The sequence below is a fragment of the Neovison vison genome, unplaced genomic scaffold, assembly GCF_020171115.1.
Source record: "Neovison vison isolate M4711 unplaced genomic scaffold, ASM_NN_V1 Scaffold_088, whole genome shotgun sequence".
NCBI classification, from domain to species: domain Eukaryota; kingdom Metazoa; phylum Chordata; class Mammalia; order Carnivora; family Mustelidae; genus Neogale; species Neogale vison.
The window spans coordinates 102,223-121,745 of record NW_025334892.1 but is presented as its reverse complement, the minus strand read 5'-3'; the positions used below and the strand labels follow the sequence as shown (position 1 = coordinate 121,745).

Below are 19,523 nucleotides of genomic sequence, written 5' to 3'. Positions count from 1 at the left end.
GCCTGATGAACCAGGAAGGGAAGCTTAGTTCTCTCTGTGGGGCTCCAGCCTCTCTGGCCATCCTGAATGTTTCAGAGCATTTTCTCTGCATTTCTGCAGGGCCATGCTAATGTGATCTCCTGCCTCTGCATCAGGGAAGACAGACGGTGGATTGCCACTGCCGACAAAGGGCCCGACTGCCTGATAATCACATGGGACTCCTTCACAGGGTAGGTGTGGTGCAAGCCTCTTTTTCCCTGCTCTGTGTAGCATATCTGCAACAAATGAGAAATGCTGGTCTGGGCATGCAGAAGCCAGCGGTGGGATGCCGGGTGAGGGTGAAGCAGCCTGGAGTGACATTACCTTCATGAATTTCCCCCATTACAATTCTTGGCCCTTTAGGCCAAGAAGGTTGGTTTGGCGATGTCCCAGAGTAGATGAGGGAGATTAACTCTAACCCAGCTTGGAGGCCCAGAGAAGTGAAGTCATTTTCCCCATCTACAAAAAAAAAAAAAGAGGCTAATCATACCCACTGTTTTAGTTTCCTTGGGCTGCTCTAAGAAATTACCACACCCTGACGTGCCTGAAGGGCTGAGCAGGTTAAAGCCTCTGCCTTTGGTTCAGGTCCTGACCCCAGAGTCCTGAGATCTAGCCCTGCATCTGTCTTTCTGCTCAGCAGGAATCCTGCTTTTCTCTCTCTCTCTCTCTCTGCCTGCTTCTCTGCTTACTTGTGTGATCTCTGTCCATCAAATAAATAATTAATATCTTTAAAAAATTTACCACATGCTGAGGGGCTTAAAATAACAGAAAGTTATTCCCTCACAGTTCACGAGGCTGGAAGTCTGAAATTAGGGTGCCCTAAAGAGTGGTTCCTTCTGGGGCTCTGAGGGAGAACCTGCTCCAGGCCTCTCTCCCAGCTGCTGGCGGTGGCTGGCAGCCCTTGATGTTCCTTGGCTGGTAGACTAATCACTCTAGTCTCTGCTGCTGTCTTCACATGGCGTTGTCCTCTGTGTGTCTCTTTGTGTGTGCCCTTCTATCAGTTCAGCAGTCCTTGGTTTTAGGATCCATCCTAATCCACCCTCATCTGAACTAATACGTCTCAAGGACCCTGTGAGCATTATATGCTCACATCCTGAGGCTCTGGGTGGACCTGACTTCTGAGGAGGCCCTCAACACACTGCACTTACCTTACAGGACTGTCATGAAGACCAGTAGCAAACAGTACATGGCCCATGATAGATGTTCATGTGTGTTTTCTTTCTTCATTCCTGGTCCTAGAGGCAGAGTGCAGTGCTAGATTAATTCATAAGATTGTAAGGCCCTGGTTGAGTTGTAGGGGTGGTGACATAGGGGTGGATGAGTCCAGTTGGGGATGAGTAGTAAGAAGTTGTTTAAAGCTCTTGGGTATTCTGGAAAGTTAGGTTGAATGTTCTAAGATACAGGTCCCCCCGGTGACTGGTGATGTCCTAGGGCCCTGTTACTTAATCCTGGTCCTCATCTTACTAGATGTCTCAGTGGCATTTGACACTTGTCATTTCCTTGGCTTCTCTGATACCACGTCCCCTTGGTTTTCATCTGCCTTCTCAGACTCTGCTTCCTCTGGCCCAAGATGGTGAGGAGGATACAGTTGGTCCTTTTCTCCAGCCAGGAGGGAGCAGACCTGGGGTGGTAACCACACCATCTTCATCTCCCTAACCACCTCATAATTCCTCTTTTCATGGATGAGGAAGCTGCTGGAGAACATTCTACCTGGATGTCCCGTGGATATCTCCTGCTAAAATGTCCCCAAGCCCTGTTACATCACCTCCCAGAGGCCTTCTAAAGCCCACTCTGCTGGCCCTGCCCTCCCACTCCCATCTGGCCAGCCTCCTCCTCTGCAGCTTCACTCTGCAACCCAACCTCCAGGATGGTGATTTAGAATACACATAACATGACATTGGCCATCTTCATATTTTTAGAAAAGATTTATTTATCATTTATTTAAGACCAAGAGAGTGTGAGTGGGGGGAGGGCAGAGGGAGAGGGAGGCAGAATCCTCAAGCAGACTCCTCGCTGAGTGCGGAACCCAACATGGGGCTTGATCCCAGGACCCTCAGATCATGACCTGCACTGAAACCAAGAGCCAGAGGCTGTACCAACTGAGACACCCAGGTGCCCCATTGTAAAAATATATATTTTTTTTAATTTAAAGATTTTATTATCTGCTGGAGGCAGAGGCTTTAACCCACTAAGTCACCCAGGCGCCCCAAATTATGATTTTTAAATGTCTAATTTGGTGGCATTAATTACATTCACAATGCTGTGTGACAATCGGCACTATTTCCGGAACATTTTCATCACCCCAAACAGAAACTCTATGACAGTGAGCTCCCCATTCTCCTTCCTCTGTGCCCCTCATCAACTTTCTTTCTCTATAGGTTTGCCTGTCATCATTTTATGTCCGTGAATCATATGTGGCTTTTTATGTCTTGTTTTTCTCTCAGCATAATGTTTTCAGAGTTCTCCTGTGCTGTGGCATCAGTCAGTGCTTCCTTTGTTTTCAAGATTCTATCACATGGATATACTGATTCTGCTTATCTACTCATCTGTTGATTTTTAATAATCTTTTAATTGAAAGCTAAGGTCTCCTTTGACCACCATCTCCAATCTTTGCCCTCTTCCTGGAGGTAGTAAATTTGGTGTGTTTCCTTCCAAAACATTTGCTATTGTCCTAAATACAGATCCATGGACATCAGCGTGCAGCATCGTGTGGTTGTTTTCCACAGCATTTTGAGTGTGATCTTTTCACAAAAGCAAAATCTGTTTCTGTTACTCCCCTGCTGAACACCCTTCAGAGGCTGCCTCTTGCCGATGCAGCCTGAGATAGAGGGAAAAACGCATTTTGCATCCTAGTCATGGGAACTTGTCCCCCAGAAAGTGGAATTCCCCTTCTGTGTGCCTGGCTGTCACCTGTGGCTGTCACATGCTTCCAGCTGCAAGTAGTGGAATATCTGACTTACACATGAAGAAAAGTTGTTCTATCCTGTGATAGAGTCCACAGGAGGAAGGGTGGGTGCCTCACATGTGTCTCTTCTCTGAAACTGTTGCTGGTAGCTCCCTTCCCCAGGCGCAGCTGGCTCCCTAAAAAGGCTTTATTCTTTGTGTTTTTTTTTTCTTTGCTTTGCTTTTTTCTAAGATTTTATTTACTTATTTGACAAAGTAGAGAGCACAGGTAGGCAGAGAGGAAGGCAGAAAGAGAGAGGCGGAAACAGACTCCCTGCTGAGCAGGGAGCCTGATGTGGGGCTCAATCTCAGGACACTGGGGTCACTACCCGAGCTGAAGGCTTAACTGACTGAGCCACCCAGGCGCCCCGATTTGATTTTTCTCTTGCCTATAAAGCTGTCTCCCCGACTAGACTAGGGGTGACTCTGGCAGTGATTTTTTTTTCTTTTTAATTGCAAAGTAAAGTGAATCTTTGGTTAATGATTCAATATGTCAATGCGAGTTTTATGATATAGTAAATGATGAATTTGGGACCCAGAAAAAAATCAGTTGGTTTTAGAATTAATATTCACTTTATTAAAGTTATAAACTAAGAACCATAGTTTTCCCTTAAGTTTTTTTAATTCAACTTATAAATCGTATTCCTTTTATAAATCTAGCAGATTTTTATAATTGCCTTTAAGGAGGTTTTGATTAATGTTTGGCCCAAATCACAGATTTGATTACTAATTCCTTTTAAAAATTTTTAAACTGCACTTAGAAATTGAATATATTTGGTTTTATCTCTAAGTTCTTTAGTAGTCTGATTAAAAAATAAACCCTTTACCCATACTTAGAGAATTAATGTAAATCTAATAAATTAGACATAACTATGGCAAATCTTAAGTTCTCTTAAATAATCTAATACTGTTTATAAACCAGTGTGATTTGAGTGTAAAATTACAAGTCTGAATCAATGACGGGCTTTAAATTAGAGTCACAAATTCAATCCATCAGAGGCTCTGATATGTTAAATTCTTTTAAACATCACCCATTCCTAAGCAAAATAAACAGATTCTCTTCCCACCAATATGTTTACAGAACAGGCCCAGGTGACATCACTGGCTCTCTGTTTTAATTCTGGAAAGCCACAGGGATAAGATGCTTTTCCCCACTAAGGACATCATGGTGTCATTCACAGCAATGTTAGGACTGCCTTCTCTCAAATGATTTTGGGGGCTAGTTCCCAGGGGGATGAAGCCTTCTCCGGTGACAGAGAACCAGCCAGGTCCTCAGCTGGGACACAGACTTGGTCCCAGCCAGTTGGGGCCGTGGAATGACCTACAAGGCCTGCTGGTATTTCCTGTAACAAGAGCTCTGTAATGAAGAACAATGGGAAACTACCAGCCCGTGGTCCTGGATCAAGAGTCCTACCACCAGCCTTTGCTCCCCTGACCCCCGTGCTGCTGCTCACTCACATCACTCACATCCTTGCTTCTGTTGTGTTCCTCTGGCTCACTTAGATATTTAAGTATCTCATTTAATTCTGCATGTGACAAGGTTTTTCCTGCTTCTTAGGGTTCTACAGTCTTGCCAGTGACATAGTATAGTAGTGAATGAGGGAAGGAAAATTGAGTCCTTCCTTACCCAGACCCATCTCCAGAGTCACCCTTGTTTAGTTTAGAATCTGTTCCTTTAGACTCTTCCATGCACAGAAATGTGTGCACTCTCTCTCCCTCATGCAGGATGAAGCTAACTACACTGTTCAGCAACTTGCTTTTTTCACAAAATTTTGGTCACCTTCCCACATCGGCCTCATTCTTTTTTTTTTTTTTTAGTTATTTTTCAGAGAAAGGGAGAGAGAGAGCATAAGTTTTCAGAGTGACAGGCAGAGGGAGAGGGAGAAGCATGCTCTCCACTGAGCAGGGAGCCTGATACAGGACTTGATCCCAGGACCTGAGCTGCAGGCAGCCCCTTAACCAACTGAGCCACCCAAGTGCCCCTGCCTCAATCTTTTTGCAAGTAGCCTAGTTTTTCATTATATGGTTATGTCATAATGTTTTTTAACAGTTCCCACATCCGTGGATATTTGTATTTTTGAGATTTTTTTGCCATTAAAGCAGTGCATGATGAACATTATTTTTATATTTATCTCTGTTTAATTTTGCTATTCTTTTTCTGGGAAGAAAGCTGTAGAAGAGCAATTGTTGAATCCTAGGGTGTGTGCATTTAAAATTTTGACAGATGCAGCTAAGTTGCTGTCTAGAAAGACTGTGCTTATTTTCATTCCCACTTAGGTGGGAGGGCGCTTGTTTTCCTGAGAGCTGGGGTATTGTCCTAGGCATCTTTTTTTCTTATTTCCGTCCTTCGTGCCTGGCACAGAATCAGCGTTCAATAGTGGATGACAGTTGACTTCATGAAGAGAACAAACAGCATGTTTGCATAATGCTGAGTTAGTTTTATTATTTTTTAAAATTAGGTAAAATTCACATAAGGTAAAATAGGCCGTTGTGAAGCCTGCGATTCAGTGGCATTGAGCGTGTTTATAATGTTGTGCCATCGCCGCTAGTATCCGGTTCCAACTGCTGTTTTAAAGTCATCTCTATGCCCAACGTAGGGCTGGAACCCACAAACCCGAGGTCAGGAGTCACATGCTCCACCAGCTGAGCCTGCTGGGTGCCCCTAGTTCCAAAACCCCACAAGGAAAACCTAAAGCCCTCAGTCATCCCTCCCATTCCCCCTGACAGCCACTGACATGCTAGTCCATCCCTTTGGATTTTCTAATTCTGGAAACTTCAATCAATGAGCTTGAACAATGTGTGGTCTTTGTGTCAGACTTCTCTACTTCATGTGATGTTCTGGGGGGTCCACCCCTGATACAGCAGGGGTCTATGCTTCCTTCCTCTGTATGGCTGCATTGCAGTCTGTTGTATGGATGGACCACATTTGTTTCCTCCATAGCTTTTGAAGCGAGTCCCTCTGGGGAGCAAGGCAGACCTCCACAATTGGGTGTTCCCTGGTCCTGTTTTGCACCATTCCTGTGCACACAATATTGACAGCTGCCCAGAAGGCAATGGCATCGGGGCCATAGCCATCACCTGGGTTGCCAAATATCTGGGAACCATCTCTGATGCTGAAATCCAGATATGGGGCACGTGGAGGCGGCCTCAGTGGGCTGGCTGGCCTGTCAAGTGGGTCCTGGTGAGCAGTTCATGTGGTGATGTGATGCTCTCAGGGAAGGACTGGATCCCACGGCCCCTCATTGGGGGTTCTCTTTCTGGGGTTTAGCTCATGGTGCCATGTTCCTGAGCCAAAGTTACATGGCTACCATGAGAGGTGTCGGGTTTATCAACAGTCTTCAGGAACCTTCTCATTCTGCTCCATCTACTGTCATTCACAGGAACTTTGCATCTGGAGGTGGACCTTAGCCGTGGAAATGCCAACATGTACCCGCAATCTCCTCAAAGAGTATGGTGTTCAGGTGAGCTCAGTTTGAGTGTGCAAAGCTAGTCTACAGTCACACCAAGCCCAGGTCCAAACCTACTTTTGGTTTTGCTGGCATTCAGTTATGGTACACTAGCACTTGTAAAAAACAAAACAAAACAAAACAAAAAACACCATGGCCGTATCCTTGATCTCATTTTACTCTTCTTGATAGTGAGCAATATTTTCTTGAGCATATATTATGTGCCAGGTTCTGCTAAGTTTGTTACAGCAAGCATCTGACACAGTCAATGCAAACGTGCTGGGAAGGAGTTCTTTAGTAACACAATGGACTGCTACTGTTAAGTACTAGGTAATTTGTCTGAAGTCATGGGCCAGTGGCCTTTCCTGTTCTAGACATGCTCTTAACTGCTCCTGAGACCCAGAAATTATTAGTCTCAGTTTGCTTGAAGCGACTTGCCAAGGACAACCACCGAGTCTACTCTTCCGTTCTGTATCGTCTTACTCATCGTTGCACCCTTCGCTCACCACACGGCTGCTTGGTCCCTACGATGTGCCAGACACTGTGCAAAGTGTTCACCTGGGTGCAGGACCCAGAACCCAGTCAGAGGTCCTGGGTGACTGGGCTCAGCTGGGTACATGCCATACTGCAGCTTCATGTCCACGTCTCTCCTTCTTGTCCCCCACCTTCCCTCTAGGTCTCCGCAAAAAATTTCCTCACAGCTTTTATAAGCTGAGCTGATACAGTAGCCGCCGGCCATAGTGAGTTTTTCTGTTGCTGGAAGAAACCACTCTGGGACTTATTAGAGCTTGCATTGAATCTGTAGATTGCTTTGGGCAGTTGTCCTCTTAACAATCCATGAGCACAGTGGCACTTGTGTGGCTCAGTGGGTTAAAGCCTCTGAGCTTCTGCTCAGGCCATGATCCTAGGGTCCTGGGACTGAGCCCTGCATCAGGCTCTCTGCTCAGTAGGGAGCCTGCTTCCCCCCACCTCCCACCTGCCTCTCTGCCTACTTGTAATCTCTGTCTGTCAAATAAATAAATAAAATCTTTAAAGCAAGTAAACAAACAAACAAAAGAATCCACGGGCACAGGCTGTCTTTCCATTCTCTTACATCTTCTTGAGTTTCCTTCAGCAGTATCCTTTGCAGCAAACAAACCCTCCACTGAAAGTTTGTTCGTAGGTCTTTTTATGCTATCATAAGTGGATTGGTGTTCTTCATTCCCTTCGTGGATTTTCATTGCTAGTCTATAGAAACACATCTGCTATGTGTAGGATTTTGTGTCATGAAACTTTGCTGAATACAAGTGGCTACTTGGATTTAAGTCAGTTAGAGTGAGATAAAACTAGAGATTCAGGGGCACCTGGGTGGCTCCATGGGTTAAGCTGCTGCCTTTGGCTCAGGTCATGATTCCAGGGTCCTGGGATCGGGCCCCACATCAGGCTCTCTGCTCAGCAGGGAACCTGCTTCCCCACTTTCTCTGCCTGCCTCTCTGACCACTATGTGATCTCTGTCTGTCAATTAAATAAATAAAATCTTTAAAACAAAACAAAAACAAACAAAGAAAACTGCAGATTCATTTCCTTGGCCTCACTACATTTCAAGTACTCCCCAGCCACCAGTGGCGAGTGGCTGCCTAGTTTGGCAGAACAGATGAACCACTATCTCGGCGGCAGAGGAATGTGCTGTGGACAGCGCTGCAAGGCCCCAAGTCTGGAAGGATTCTGCCATATTCTACCTGCTCTACATTCCTGCCCACCCCGCTGGACTAAGCCCTTCGATTTGGGCTTGAGTCACAAAGGGTGAGCAAGCTCTCAGCACAGCCCAGCTTTCTAGTAGGCTGGCTGTTTCATTAGAGTGAACTGTCTCACACCTTCTCTTCATCCCTCCCCATCCCTTCCTCTTCCTCTTGGCTGATGACCTCTCTCATTTTGCGTTGAGAGAATGGGGGCCATCATATACAAACACTGGCCTGTTCTCCCTCTCAGCCTACAACCTGCTTCATCCTCACCAGTGTCTCTTGCTCCTCTGTGTGTAAGAGTGGCCAGTGCCCGAGATGCCTCTCCTCTGGGGCACCCGAGGCCCTCTCCTGCAATGATCCACTCTCCCTCCCTCTGTGGCTATACTCCGAGCAGACACACATGTGTTTGATTCCCCTGTCTTTGGGGGACACCACTGATGGTGCATCTCCCTCCAGCTCTGGCTCTCTGCACCTCTTCACAGTTACATGTTTCTGAGGTGCTGTCTGTGCCTGCTTTCTGACTTCATCATGTCTCATTTACACTTTTTTGCCCAAAATATTTGATCTCTTTATATTTTCATTGCTAAAGGAGGCATACATCCAAAATGTGTACATTTTAAGGCATGAAACAAAAGGTACGTGTGTGTTTACTGCCCATTGAGGAAAGAAAATAACCCAAACCCTAGAAATCCCTTTGTCCTCCTTCCACAATCCCATCTCCAAGTTAACTAGGGTTAACTAGTTAACTAGTGTCCCAGATTTTGTGTTACACATTCCCATGCTTTCCTGTATACTTTTGTCTAGCAAGTGTCTCTCAGTACTTTCCTTTTTTTTTTTTTTCCCTGAGTGAGAAAGAGAGAACTTGAGCAGGGAGGGGCGGAAGGAGGGAGAGAGAGACTCTCATGCAGACTCCAGGCTGAGTGCAGAGCCTGATGTGGAGCTCGAACTCAGGAGTCTGAGATTCTGACCTGAGTCAAAATCAAGAGTCAGATGCTTAACCAAATGAGACACCCAGGTTTCCGCCACCACTTTTTTAAAGTAGGCTCCACAGCCAGCATGGGGCTGGAACTCAGGACCCTGAGATCAGGAGCTATGGGCTCTACTGGCTGAGTCAGCCAGGTGCCCCTCCCTCAGCACTATCCTATTTTGTTTTACTTGTTTTGATTGGTGCATATCGGGAATCATAATTGATTCATTTTGTCTGCCTTGTTTCTGAGATTCATCCATTTTGATTACTGAGCTATAATTCACTATTTTCACACCTATCTAGCCTTTTCTACTTTGAATATAATATAACTCATTTATCTATCCTACTGATGATGAAAATTATTTGTTCTTCTGATCTGTCTTCCACCTACCCACAGCTCTACCAAATCTGTGCTTATCACAGTCACTGGTATTTCCAAGTGAAGCAAGAACTATTACATTGGCACGAGCACCGTTCCCAGTGAGTGCTGAAGACACCTTCCTTGTGCTCACAACCTTCCCTGAGCTACTCTGTGGCCTTATCCTCTTTGACTGCACACCTTCTAAATGCTGGCTGTCCTCAGGGTTGAGTTGTGGGAGCTCCTCTTATGGAGACACCTTCTTCCTGGGTGTTCTCATCCATTCCCATGACTTTTAAGTCCTGTGCACTCCCAAGATGCACCCGAAATCCTTCCTCCCCTCTCCATTTCCATGGCCACCAAAGCTCCCTGCATGACTACAATATCCTTCCAGCTGAGCTGTGTTCACTCTTGTTCCAGTCTTTCCTACCATCCTGCAGCAGCCAGAGCAACAGTTCTTAAGTGAGCTGGACAGATCATACCACTCTCTTACTTCAAGTCTTTGAGTGGCTTCCCTTTGTGAGGGGGATAACCCTAAGCTTCCCCTCCACCCATCTTCCAGCATCTACCCTCCTGTTTATTAATGTCTGTCCATTTGTATTCCCTGGAATTTTACAGAAATGGACTCTTTTTGTGGAGGATGCTGACTTCTTTTATTCAATTTAATTTTTTTATTTGATTTAATTTTTGAGATTCATCTATGAATGCAAAAATAGTTTATTTCTCTTTATTCCTCTTTATGTGTCCTTTAAAATGTGAATGCTGAGTAGTCATCAAATGGATATGTCACAATTTTCTGATTCACCTGTTAAAAGACATTTGCTCTGTTTCCTGTTTGTGGCTGTTGAAAACAAAGGTGCATGAACTTTCATGCACAAGTCTTTGTAGGATATATGCTTTTGTTTCTCTTAGTAATTATCTTTGTTTCTGAAGGCTATTTGCCCTAACTTTAGGGCTGTAGGGTGGTAGTTATTTCCATATGTTGAAGATATTATTGTCTTCAGACATAATATCATTTCTGTTGAGAAGTCAACTATCAATCTTATTGTTCCCCCATCTGAAAATTATGTATGTCTTTCCCCTCCTGCCCCATTCTGGCCGCTTTTAAGGTTTTCTGCTAATTGTTAGCAGTTTTTAAGGATGTGTCTCTATGTATATGAATATGTTGTTGATTTTTTAAAAAATCCAAAATTGGTGCCTAGCTGGCTCAGTCAGTGTAGTATGTGATTCTTGATCTTAACTTGTGAGTTCAAGCTCCATGTTGGCAAAGAGATTACTCACAAAAAAAGGATAAATAAATAAAAATGAAAATCTAAAAAACAAAAAAACGTATCTTCTGGAGTTCTTTGAACTTGGAATATTGTATCTTTCTTCAGTTTTGCAAAATTCTCTCCCACTACTTTTAACATCACTTTTATCACTTTTTTTTCTTTCCTCTCCTTTTGGTACTCCAATTATACAGACATTAGACCTGTCTTGTGCTCTATCTCTCTTATTGTCTTTATTGTCTGTTCTTTTGTGTCTTTATCCTTCAGTGTGGACATTTTCTCCTACAATTTATCTTCCCATTGTACTGACCAATTATTTCTTTGGCTATATTTTATTTTCTGTTAAATTATCTTTTGAAGTTTTTTAAGTCAGTTTTTTTTGTTTGGTTGTTTTGTTTTAGATCTAGAATTTCCACTTGATTCTTTTTAAAAATAGTGTTACTGCTGAGATTGCCCATCTTGCCCTCTACTCTCTGGCACTCCATGACCACAGTTATTGTCAAGTCTGCATATGTTGATGTTATGCCTGCATCTCCTGGGGTCTCTTGCTGATGATTGCTTCCCTCTCAATTGTCAGTTATTTGAAAATGTCTCTTTCATATGCCTGGTTGTGTTTCATTGGATGCTCAGTGTCATGCTTTAAGAAGTCTAGGAATAATTTGATACTCAGGATGGTACCTTCCTCCAAGGAAGACTCACTTTTGCTTCTTGCTGGCATCTGGCAAAGTTAACGAGATTAACTGATTAATTGCATCACAAATCACAGTGATTTGAGGCTGATTTCCAGCCTTTTTGAGGACTTGTCCATGCATTTACCTCCAACAGTTCTGCCCCCTTCCCGGCCACCCTATTCCCCCTGCCCCTGCCAAGGCTAATGAGCTGTCCTGAAATTACTTCTCAAATATTAGGACTGGTCCTTCACATTCCTGGAGCAGGCATGGAGTAGGTGATGGTGTGGAGGTGGCAGGAAGGGAATGTAAGTCATGTTTCTAGAAGTTGTCTCCCAGGGCTGCCCCCTGCATTGCTTCACCTCAGGCCGCAGCCACCCCCTCCCATATACATAACCCCACAGGACACGTGCCTCAGTCTCCCCAGTGAGCTCTGTGGTGGTGTAGCTGTTGTTCAGCTTCTGCACTTTGTGGTTTCCTCACTTGCATAGTTACCCCAGGGTTGATTTATGGGAAGGGAGCCAGGAGCCCATGCTCTTCACCATGTTTGCAGGAATCAGAAACTCTTTCCAGTATTTTCATTCACTCCAAGTTACCTTGTGGCTTTGTCAAATTTAGAAATGTGTATGCAGCAGTTTTTGTTCAAAAGGACACAGATTAAATGTTATCAGTGAATATTGTGCTACTTTTGCTTGTTCCAATTTACAGATGATGAATTACAATAAATAAGACTAAATAAGAAAGGGAACATATTTGAGGCCATTAATTTTAATGTTCAGGGTTTCAATTCTGTTCCTATCACTTGCAAAATGCTGTTGTCTTTTCTGTTTTATATTCCTACTCATCTATTTAATATAATATAAATATTATTTATTTTTAACATTTAGCTTAGCCTGAGTGAAACAGAAAATTTGTCATAATGTAATATATTTCCATACTTTATATTTCAGAACTATTTTACTTTTAATCCAACAAATAATAAAGAACTGGTAAGCAACAGTAGAACACAGTAATATATTATTTGTGGGTAAGTAGAAATATTTTGATTTGTCTTAAATGTAGGGACAAGTATATGTTCATTCCCCAAGTACAGATGTTTTGGTAATGTAACCATACAGTATCTACTTAGGAAGCAATAAATATGTGTTAAAATGTTTTGATTTAATTATAGCATTTACTTTAGTCTCATTGGAAACTAGTGTATTGTCAGTAGCAGATAATTTTTTAAATTTATTTTTATTTATTTTCAGCATAACAGTATTCATTATTTTTTCACCACACCCAGTGCTCCATGCACTCCATGCTCTCTGTAATACCCACCACCTGGTACCCCAACCTCCCACCCACCCGCCAATTTAAACCCCTCAGATTGTTTTTTAAAATCCATAGTCTCTCAGGGTTCACCTCCCCTTCCAATTTCCCCCAACTGCCTTCTCTTCTCTAACTCCCCATGTCCTCCATGCTATTTGTTATGCTCCACAAATAAGTGAAACCATATGATAATTGACTCTCTCTGCTTGACTGATTTCACTCAGCATAGTCTCTTCCAGTCCCGTCCATGTTGCTACAAAAGTTGGGTATTCATTCTTTCTGATGGAGGCATAATACTGCATAGTGTATATGGACCACATCTTCCTTATCCATTCATCTGTTGAAGGGCATCTTGGTTCTTTCTACAGTTAATTTAAATTTCATTTAATTTTTTAAAGTAATGAGGCAAATATTTATTTGAATGTATTTAACATGTTTAAAAAATACAGCATTTTTTCAAGTCCTTGGTTTTTACCCCCTTTTAGAAAGGAATTAGCAAACAGATCAGCACTGTATATACTGACACAGGGCAGAATCATGAGATTAAAAAAACATCAAACTTAAACATAAAATTACCACATGACCCAGCAATTCCTAAATCCAAAGGAATTTAAAACAGGCATTCAGACAAATACAAACATAAAAACATTCATAGCAGCAGTATAATTGTCAGTAGCCAAAAGGTAGAAGCAAACCACATGTCCCGCAGCTAAGGAATGCATAAACAAAATGTGGTCCTTCCATACAATGGACTATGATTCGGCCATAAAAAGGAACGAGGCACTGACACCCACTACGACATGGATGAACCTCTTATACATCATGGTAAAGGAAAGAAGCCATACACAAAAAACCATGTGCTGTATGAGTCCATCGATGTGAAATGTCTGGAAGAGGAGAATCCATTGAGACAAAGTACAGAATGGTGGTTGTTGGACCTAAGGGAGGGGCATGCATGATAACTTAATGGAGGGGGTCTTCCTTTTGGGGTGATGAAAATGTCCTGAACTAGACAGAGGGGATGGTGCCCAGCGTTGTTAGTGTACTAAGTGTCCCCGAATTGTACACTTTAAAATGACTAATGGTCAGAATGCCTGGCTGGCTCTGTCAGTGGGGCACGTGGCTCTTGATCTTGGAGTTGTTTGGTGTAGAGATTACATCAAAATAAAATCGTTATTTATTTATTTATTTATTAAGATTTTATTTATGTATTTGACAGAGATCACAAGTAGTCACAAGAGGCGGAGGGGGAAGCAGGCTCCTTGCTGAGCAGGGAGCCCAATGTGGGGCTCAAACCCAGGACCCTGAAGGCAGAGGCTTAACCCACTGAGCCACCAGGGCACCCCTCAAAATAAAATCTTTATAATTATTGAATTTATATTTTAAAAATATTTAAAGCATAAAATCTATTAAAAATAATAAAATGATTAATGGTTAATTTTATGTTATGTGAACTTTACCTCAATTGAAAATGCAAAACAGAAACAAAAACACTGATTCAGTCACCAATTTTCAGTGCTAGTTGTAACTTCTGGTACTTATTGTAGCTTTAATGCCTTAGAAATATAGCATTCAGATTTTCATTTACTACCATTTAAAGTCAAAATCATTTGTGGCATTTTTAAAAAACACATTTGCTTTTCTTTCCGAATGCTTTCAGATGTTCCTTGAGGCAGGTTCTCTTATCTGAGGAGGTTGCAAAGCTCTGACCCTGTTTAGATGCATTCCTTTTGATTTTGTGGTTATAATAGTTCTTTGTTTTAGAAACCAGGTCTTTTTGTAGTACTGATTATTTTTTCTGTACCCCTCAGTATGAAGAGGAAGATATACTTGCTCACAGTGCCCACGTTTAACAGAAAAAGTGAGTAATGCTTCCTGCATTTTTATATGTCAGATGTTGTAGAGAGTAAATATGTGTAAGCTTAGTCACTTCAGGCTACTCTTTGTTTGTCTTCATAGTACACCATGGGCAAATCATTGGACATTTTTACTTGGGTCCTTTACTGTATTGAATTGTCAGCTGAAAATAATGGAACCATTGTTCAAAATAAAATATTATGTAAAAGAAATTTGACTATCCTGAGAAAATATCCCCCAAAAAGTGATGCCTGTACTAATATATGTGTGCATATGACAAAGAATGAAAAGTTAGTTCGGAGTGATATAATAAAGAGTTGAATGTGAGTGGCTCATTTTTAGGCTACCCAGTTCTCAGAATAATAAAACATGATCTTACATATTTAGACGTTTCAGAGCCAGTACAAAGGTGGTGCATCAGATGCATCAGGCAAGTTATCTTGCCTGCCTGCTCACCTGGAGCCATTGTCGCATCTGAGGTGGACCTCGGGTCCCGTTTCCTGCCACAATTTCTGCATTTGACACCCATGTAAGCTGCCCTCAGTGAGCACCTGATGGTGTTTCTTCTGCTTCCTTTCTTCAATCTTGGTAGGATTTATAGAAATTTAGTTTAAAGAGGGCATGCAAAAAAAATTTTTGAGATGGATGAATACAAAGATGATTCTGTCCAAACCTCTTTTTCACAAGTCAAAGTTATCAAACAATAAAGTCAATTCTCATTATGTGTGGCAGTTAAGTTTCACAAAGTCTCTGCAGACCTCAGCGAGTACAAAATCATTGCTCCTAGGAGAAGTATAGGATTAGATTCCTGCCAGCCTTGGGTCATAGCAGTTTCCCCCACAGATAGATACATAACCTTGTCTTATGTGTGTTTTCTTTTGAAGACACCGTATTTAATACATAATGTTAATGCATTAGCGCTGACTCACAGACAACAGCTCTGAAACGCATACCTGAATGACGTTTATCTAATTCAGGTATATTCTCTGGAAGGTACGTCATTAGACTGCCTTTCAGTACCATGTTTGCATTAGTTTAAATACTGCTCTCACCAAGTAAAAACACCTCAAAAACATGACCCACGCGGTGGTAAGCAGACCCTGGAAAGACACTTGTTTACAGTTTGAAAGCTGGAATAAGAAGGCAGCGCATGTCTTCACTGGACTCAGCTAGGAACGTGTGCACAGGGAGAGTCAGATTTTTGCCACTCTGCATTTGCACGTGCCTACAAACCATCATGAAGGGGCCACAAGGGTTGATTTTGGGGTTATAAATTGTAGCGAGTAGGTGAGTTTGCAAATACAAAACCCACAAGTCACGACAATGCCTTGTAAGGAAGTAGAGCAGCTCTTAGGAAGAACTTGATGGCCTCCCTTGACCAGTGATTGTTTTTTGACCCTCCTGTGTTCAGGGCAGAAAAGGTGAGCCCAAGGATCTTCTCTGTGTCGTTAGAGAAGGGGGCAGCAAACTTGCTGTATCACATGGCAAATGAAGGCATTTCTCTGATTGATTCATTCACTGTACATTCATTGTGGGGCGCCACTCACCTCTCTGGGTTCTTTCTACATTTTGTCTCCAAGACATTGCCTAAGAAAGATGGCTCTTGTGCCTTATTTTATGTAGTACAGATTTCATGAGGTGTCTGGGGCATGTCTGTGTACAGTACTTAATTTCTACTGATGGGAAACTAGTTTATGGGAAAAGTTTATAGTTATAAGACGGGAATAATTATTTTGTGATATCTTACAACTGGAGCATGCTTTTGCACAAGACAGACATTAGTCCCTTTTATCAGTCTCTAAAACCTCGGTAAGAGAAGTTGAATAGATATAAACAAGTGGTTAAACACTTTTTCATTTGCTTGAAGCAAACAGTTTAATGAACCCCGTGCACAGCCCTTCACTTGCTCCTAGCAAATCTTCAGAGGTTCAGAATGGCCTGCACCATGGCAATTCATGGGGAAGAGATTTCCTAGTGATTGGTTTTTTTGATTTTTATCTTTTTTCCTACTGTAAATCAATGTAATTTATAAAATATGCCATACTGACAAATGCTTTGTTTTATACTACTGACTAATGCTTTGTTTTATATTTATCACCAACATAATGTGTAATCTGTCTTATGAAAGGCAGACCTTCAACAAGCTTCTGGGAAAATTTAGCCAGTCACTCTTTCATTTGAATTTAACACAAATACTTTCCATGACAACGGAAGGGAAGCTGGTTGTCTGGGACATCCACTGCCCACCATAGCCTACCTCCGCCTCTGTGGGCTTTTCTCAAATCACACCTTGTAAATTGGTCCATTTTCAGAAAGAGGGCATCACTTGTGCTCACTACAGTGGATCTGTAATTAACTTAATAAAAAAGCAGCTATCAGTGATTGCCAAAGTATATTACAACCCTTTTGGATGTATACACCTATTTTGTATATTCAGTGCATATTTCTGGAGAAAGTCCTTATTAACTGGGAATATTTGGTGCCTCTGAGGAAAAGAACAGAGAAGCGGGATCAAGGGTGGGGTTGGCTTCACCTCTTCTCATGATCCCATTTGTACTAATTGGTTTGCTTTAAAAATATATATATTTTTATAAACATATAATGCATTATTAGCCCCAGGGGTACAGGTCTGTGAATCGCCAGGTTTACATACTTCCCAGCACTCTCCATAGCGCATACCCTCCCCAATGTCCAAAACCCCACCACCCTCTCCTTACCCCTCTCCCCCCAGAAACTCTGTTTGTTTTGTGAGATTAAGAGTCTCTTATGGTTTGTTTTCCTCCCGATCCCATCTTGTGTCATTTATTCCTTCCTACCCCACAAACCTCCCACGTTGCATCTCCACTTCCTCATATCGGGGAGATCATATGAGAGTTGTCTTTTTTCCAACTGACTTATTTTGCTAAGAATAATACTCTCTAGTTCCATCCATGTCATCGCAAATTGCAAGAATTCATTTCTTTTGATGGCTGCAATATATATATATACCACATCTTCTTTATCCATTCATCTGTTGTTGGATATCTAGGTTCTTTCCATAGTTTGGGATTGTGGACATTGCTGCTATAAATATTTGGGTGCACCTGCCCTTCGGATCACTACATTTGTATCTTTAGGGTAAATACCCAGTAGTGCCATTGCTGGGTCATAGGGTAGCTCTATTTTCAAATTTTGGAGGAACCTCCATGCTGTTTTCCAGAGTGGTTGCACCAGCATGCATTCCCACCAACAGTGTAGGAGGGTTCCCCTTTCTCTGCATCCTCGCCAGCATCTGTCATTCCCTGACTTGTTAATTTTAGCCATCCTGACTGGTGTGAGGTGCTATTTCATTGTGGTTTTGATTTGTATTTCCCTGATGCCGAGTGATGTGGAGCACTTTTTCATGTGTCTGTTGGCCATCTGGATGTCTTCTTTGCAGAAATGTCTGTTCATGTCCTCTGCCCATTTTTTTTCCTTTTTTTTCCAATTTATTTATTGTCAGAAAAACAGTATTCATTATTTTTTCACCACACCCAGTGCTCCATGCAAGCCGTGCCCTCTGTAATACCCACCACCTGGTACCCCAACCTCCCACCCCCCCGCCACTTCAAACCCCTCAGATTGTTTTTCAGAGTCCATAGTCTCTCATGGTTCACCTCCCCTTCCAATTTACCCAAAAGCACATACCCTACACAATATCCATAACCCTACCCCCCTTCTCCCAACCCCCATCCCTGCAGCAACCCACAGTTAGTTTCGTGAGATTAAGAGTCACTTATGGTTTGTCTCCCTCCCTATCCCATCTTGTTTCATGGATTCTTCTCCTACCCACTTAAGCCCCCATGTTGCATCACCACTTCCTCATATCAGGGAGATCATATGATAGTTGTCTTTCTCCGCTTGACTTATTTCGCTAAGCATGATACGCTCTAGTTCCATCCATGTTGTCGCAAATGGCAAGATGTCGGGGTTTTTTTGATGGCTGCATAGTATTCCATTGTGTATATATACCACTTCTTCTTGATCCATTCATCTGTTGATGGACATCTAGGTTCTTTCCATAGTTTGGCTATTGTGGACATTGCTGCTATAAACATTCGGGTGCACGTGCCCCTTTGGATCACTACGTTTGTATCTTTAGGGTAAATACCCAGTAGTGCAATTGCTGGGTTATAAGGCAGTTCTATTTTCAACATTTGAGGAACCTCCATGCTGTTTTCCAGAGTGGTTGCACCAGCTTGCATTCCCACCAACAGTGTAGGAGGGTTCCCTTTTCTCCTCATCCTCGCCAGCATCTGTCATTTCCTGACTTGTTGATTTTAGCCATTCTGACTGGTGTGAGGTGATATCTTATTGTGGTTTTGATTTGTATTTCCCTGATGCCGAATGATATGGAGCACTTTTTCATGTGTCTGTTGGCCATCTGGATGTCTTCTTTGCAGAAACGTCTGTTCATGTCCTCTGCCCATTTCTTGATTGGATTATTTGTTCTTTGGGTTGAGTTTGTTAGGTTCTTTATAGATTTTGGACACTGGTCCTTTATCTGATATGTCGTTTGAAAATATCTTCTCCCATTCTGTCAGTTGTCTTTTGATTTTGTTAACTGTTTCCTTTGCTGTGAAAAAGCTTTTGATCTTGATGAAACCCCAATAGTTCATTTTTGCCTTTGCTTCCCTTGCTTTTGGCGATGTTCCTAGGAAGATGTTGCTGCGGCTGAGGTCGAAGAGGTTGCTGCCTGTGATCTCCTCAAGGATTTTGATGGCTTCCTTTCTCACATTGAGGTCCTTAATCCATTTTGAGTCTATTTTTGTGTGTGGTGTAAGGAAATGGTCCAATTTCATTTTTCTGCAGGTGGCTGTCCAATTTTCCCAACACCATTTATTAAAGAGGCTGTCTTTTTTACATTGGATATTCTTTCCTGCTTTGTCAAAGATTAGTTGACCATCGAGTTGAGGGTCTATATCTGGGCTCTCTATTCTGTTCCATT

At 42.4% G+C, this 19,523-nt stretch overlaps 1 protein-coding gene across 1 annotated transcript in view; it reads left to right on the top strand.

The window, feature by feature from the left end:
- Positions 1 to 19,523, top strand: part of LOC122898011 (cilia- and flagella-associated protein 251-like) — a 44,479-nt gene that overhangs the window by 9,548 nt on the left and 15,408 nt on the right. The window contains 7 exon segments of the mRNA XM_044236198.1: positions 100 to 209; positions 2,602 to 2,621; positions 5,994 to 6,086; positions 6,343 to 6,422; positions 12,340 to 12,397; positions 12,400 to 12,416; positions 14,512 to 14,561. Coding sequence (XP_044092133.1) covers positions 100 to 209; positions 2,602 to 2,621; positions 5,994 to 6,086; positions 6,343 to 6,422; positions 12,340 to 12,397; positions 12,400 to 12,416; positions 14,512 to 14,553 — 420 coding nt within the window. The 3' untranslated portion in view covers positions 14,554 to 14,561.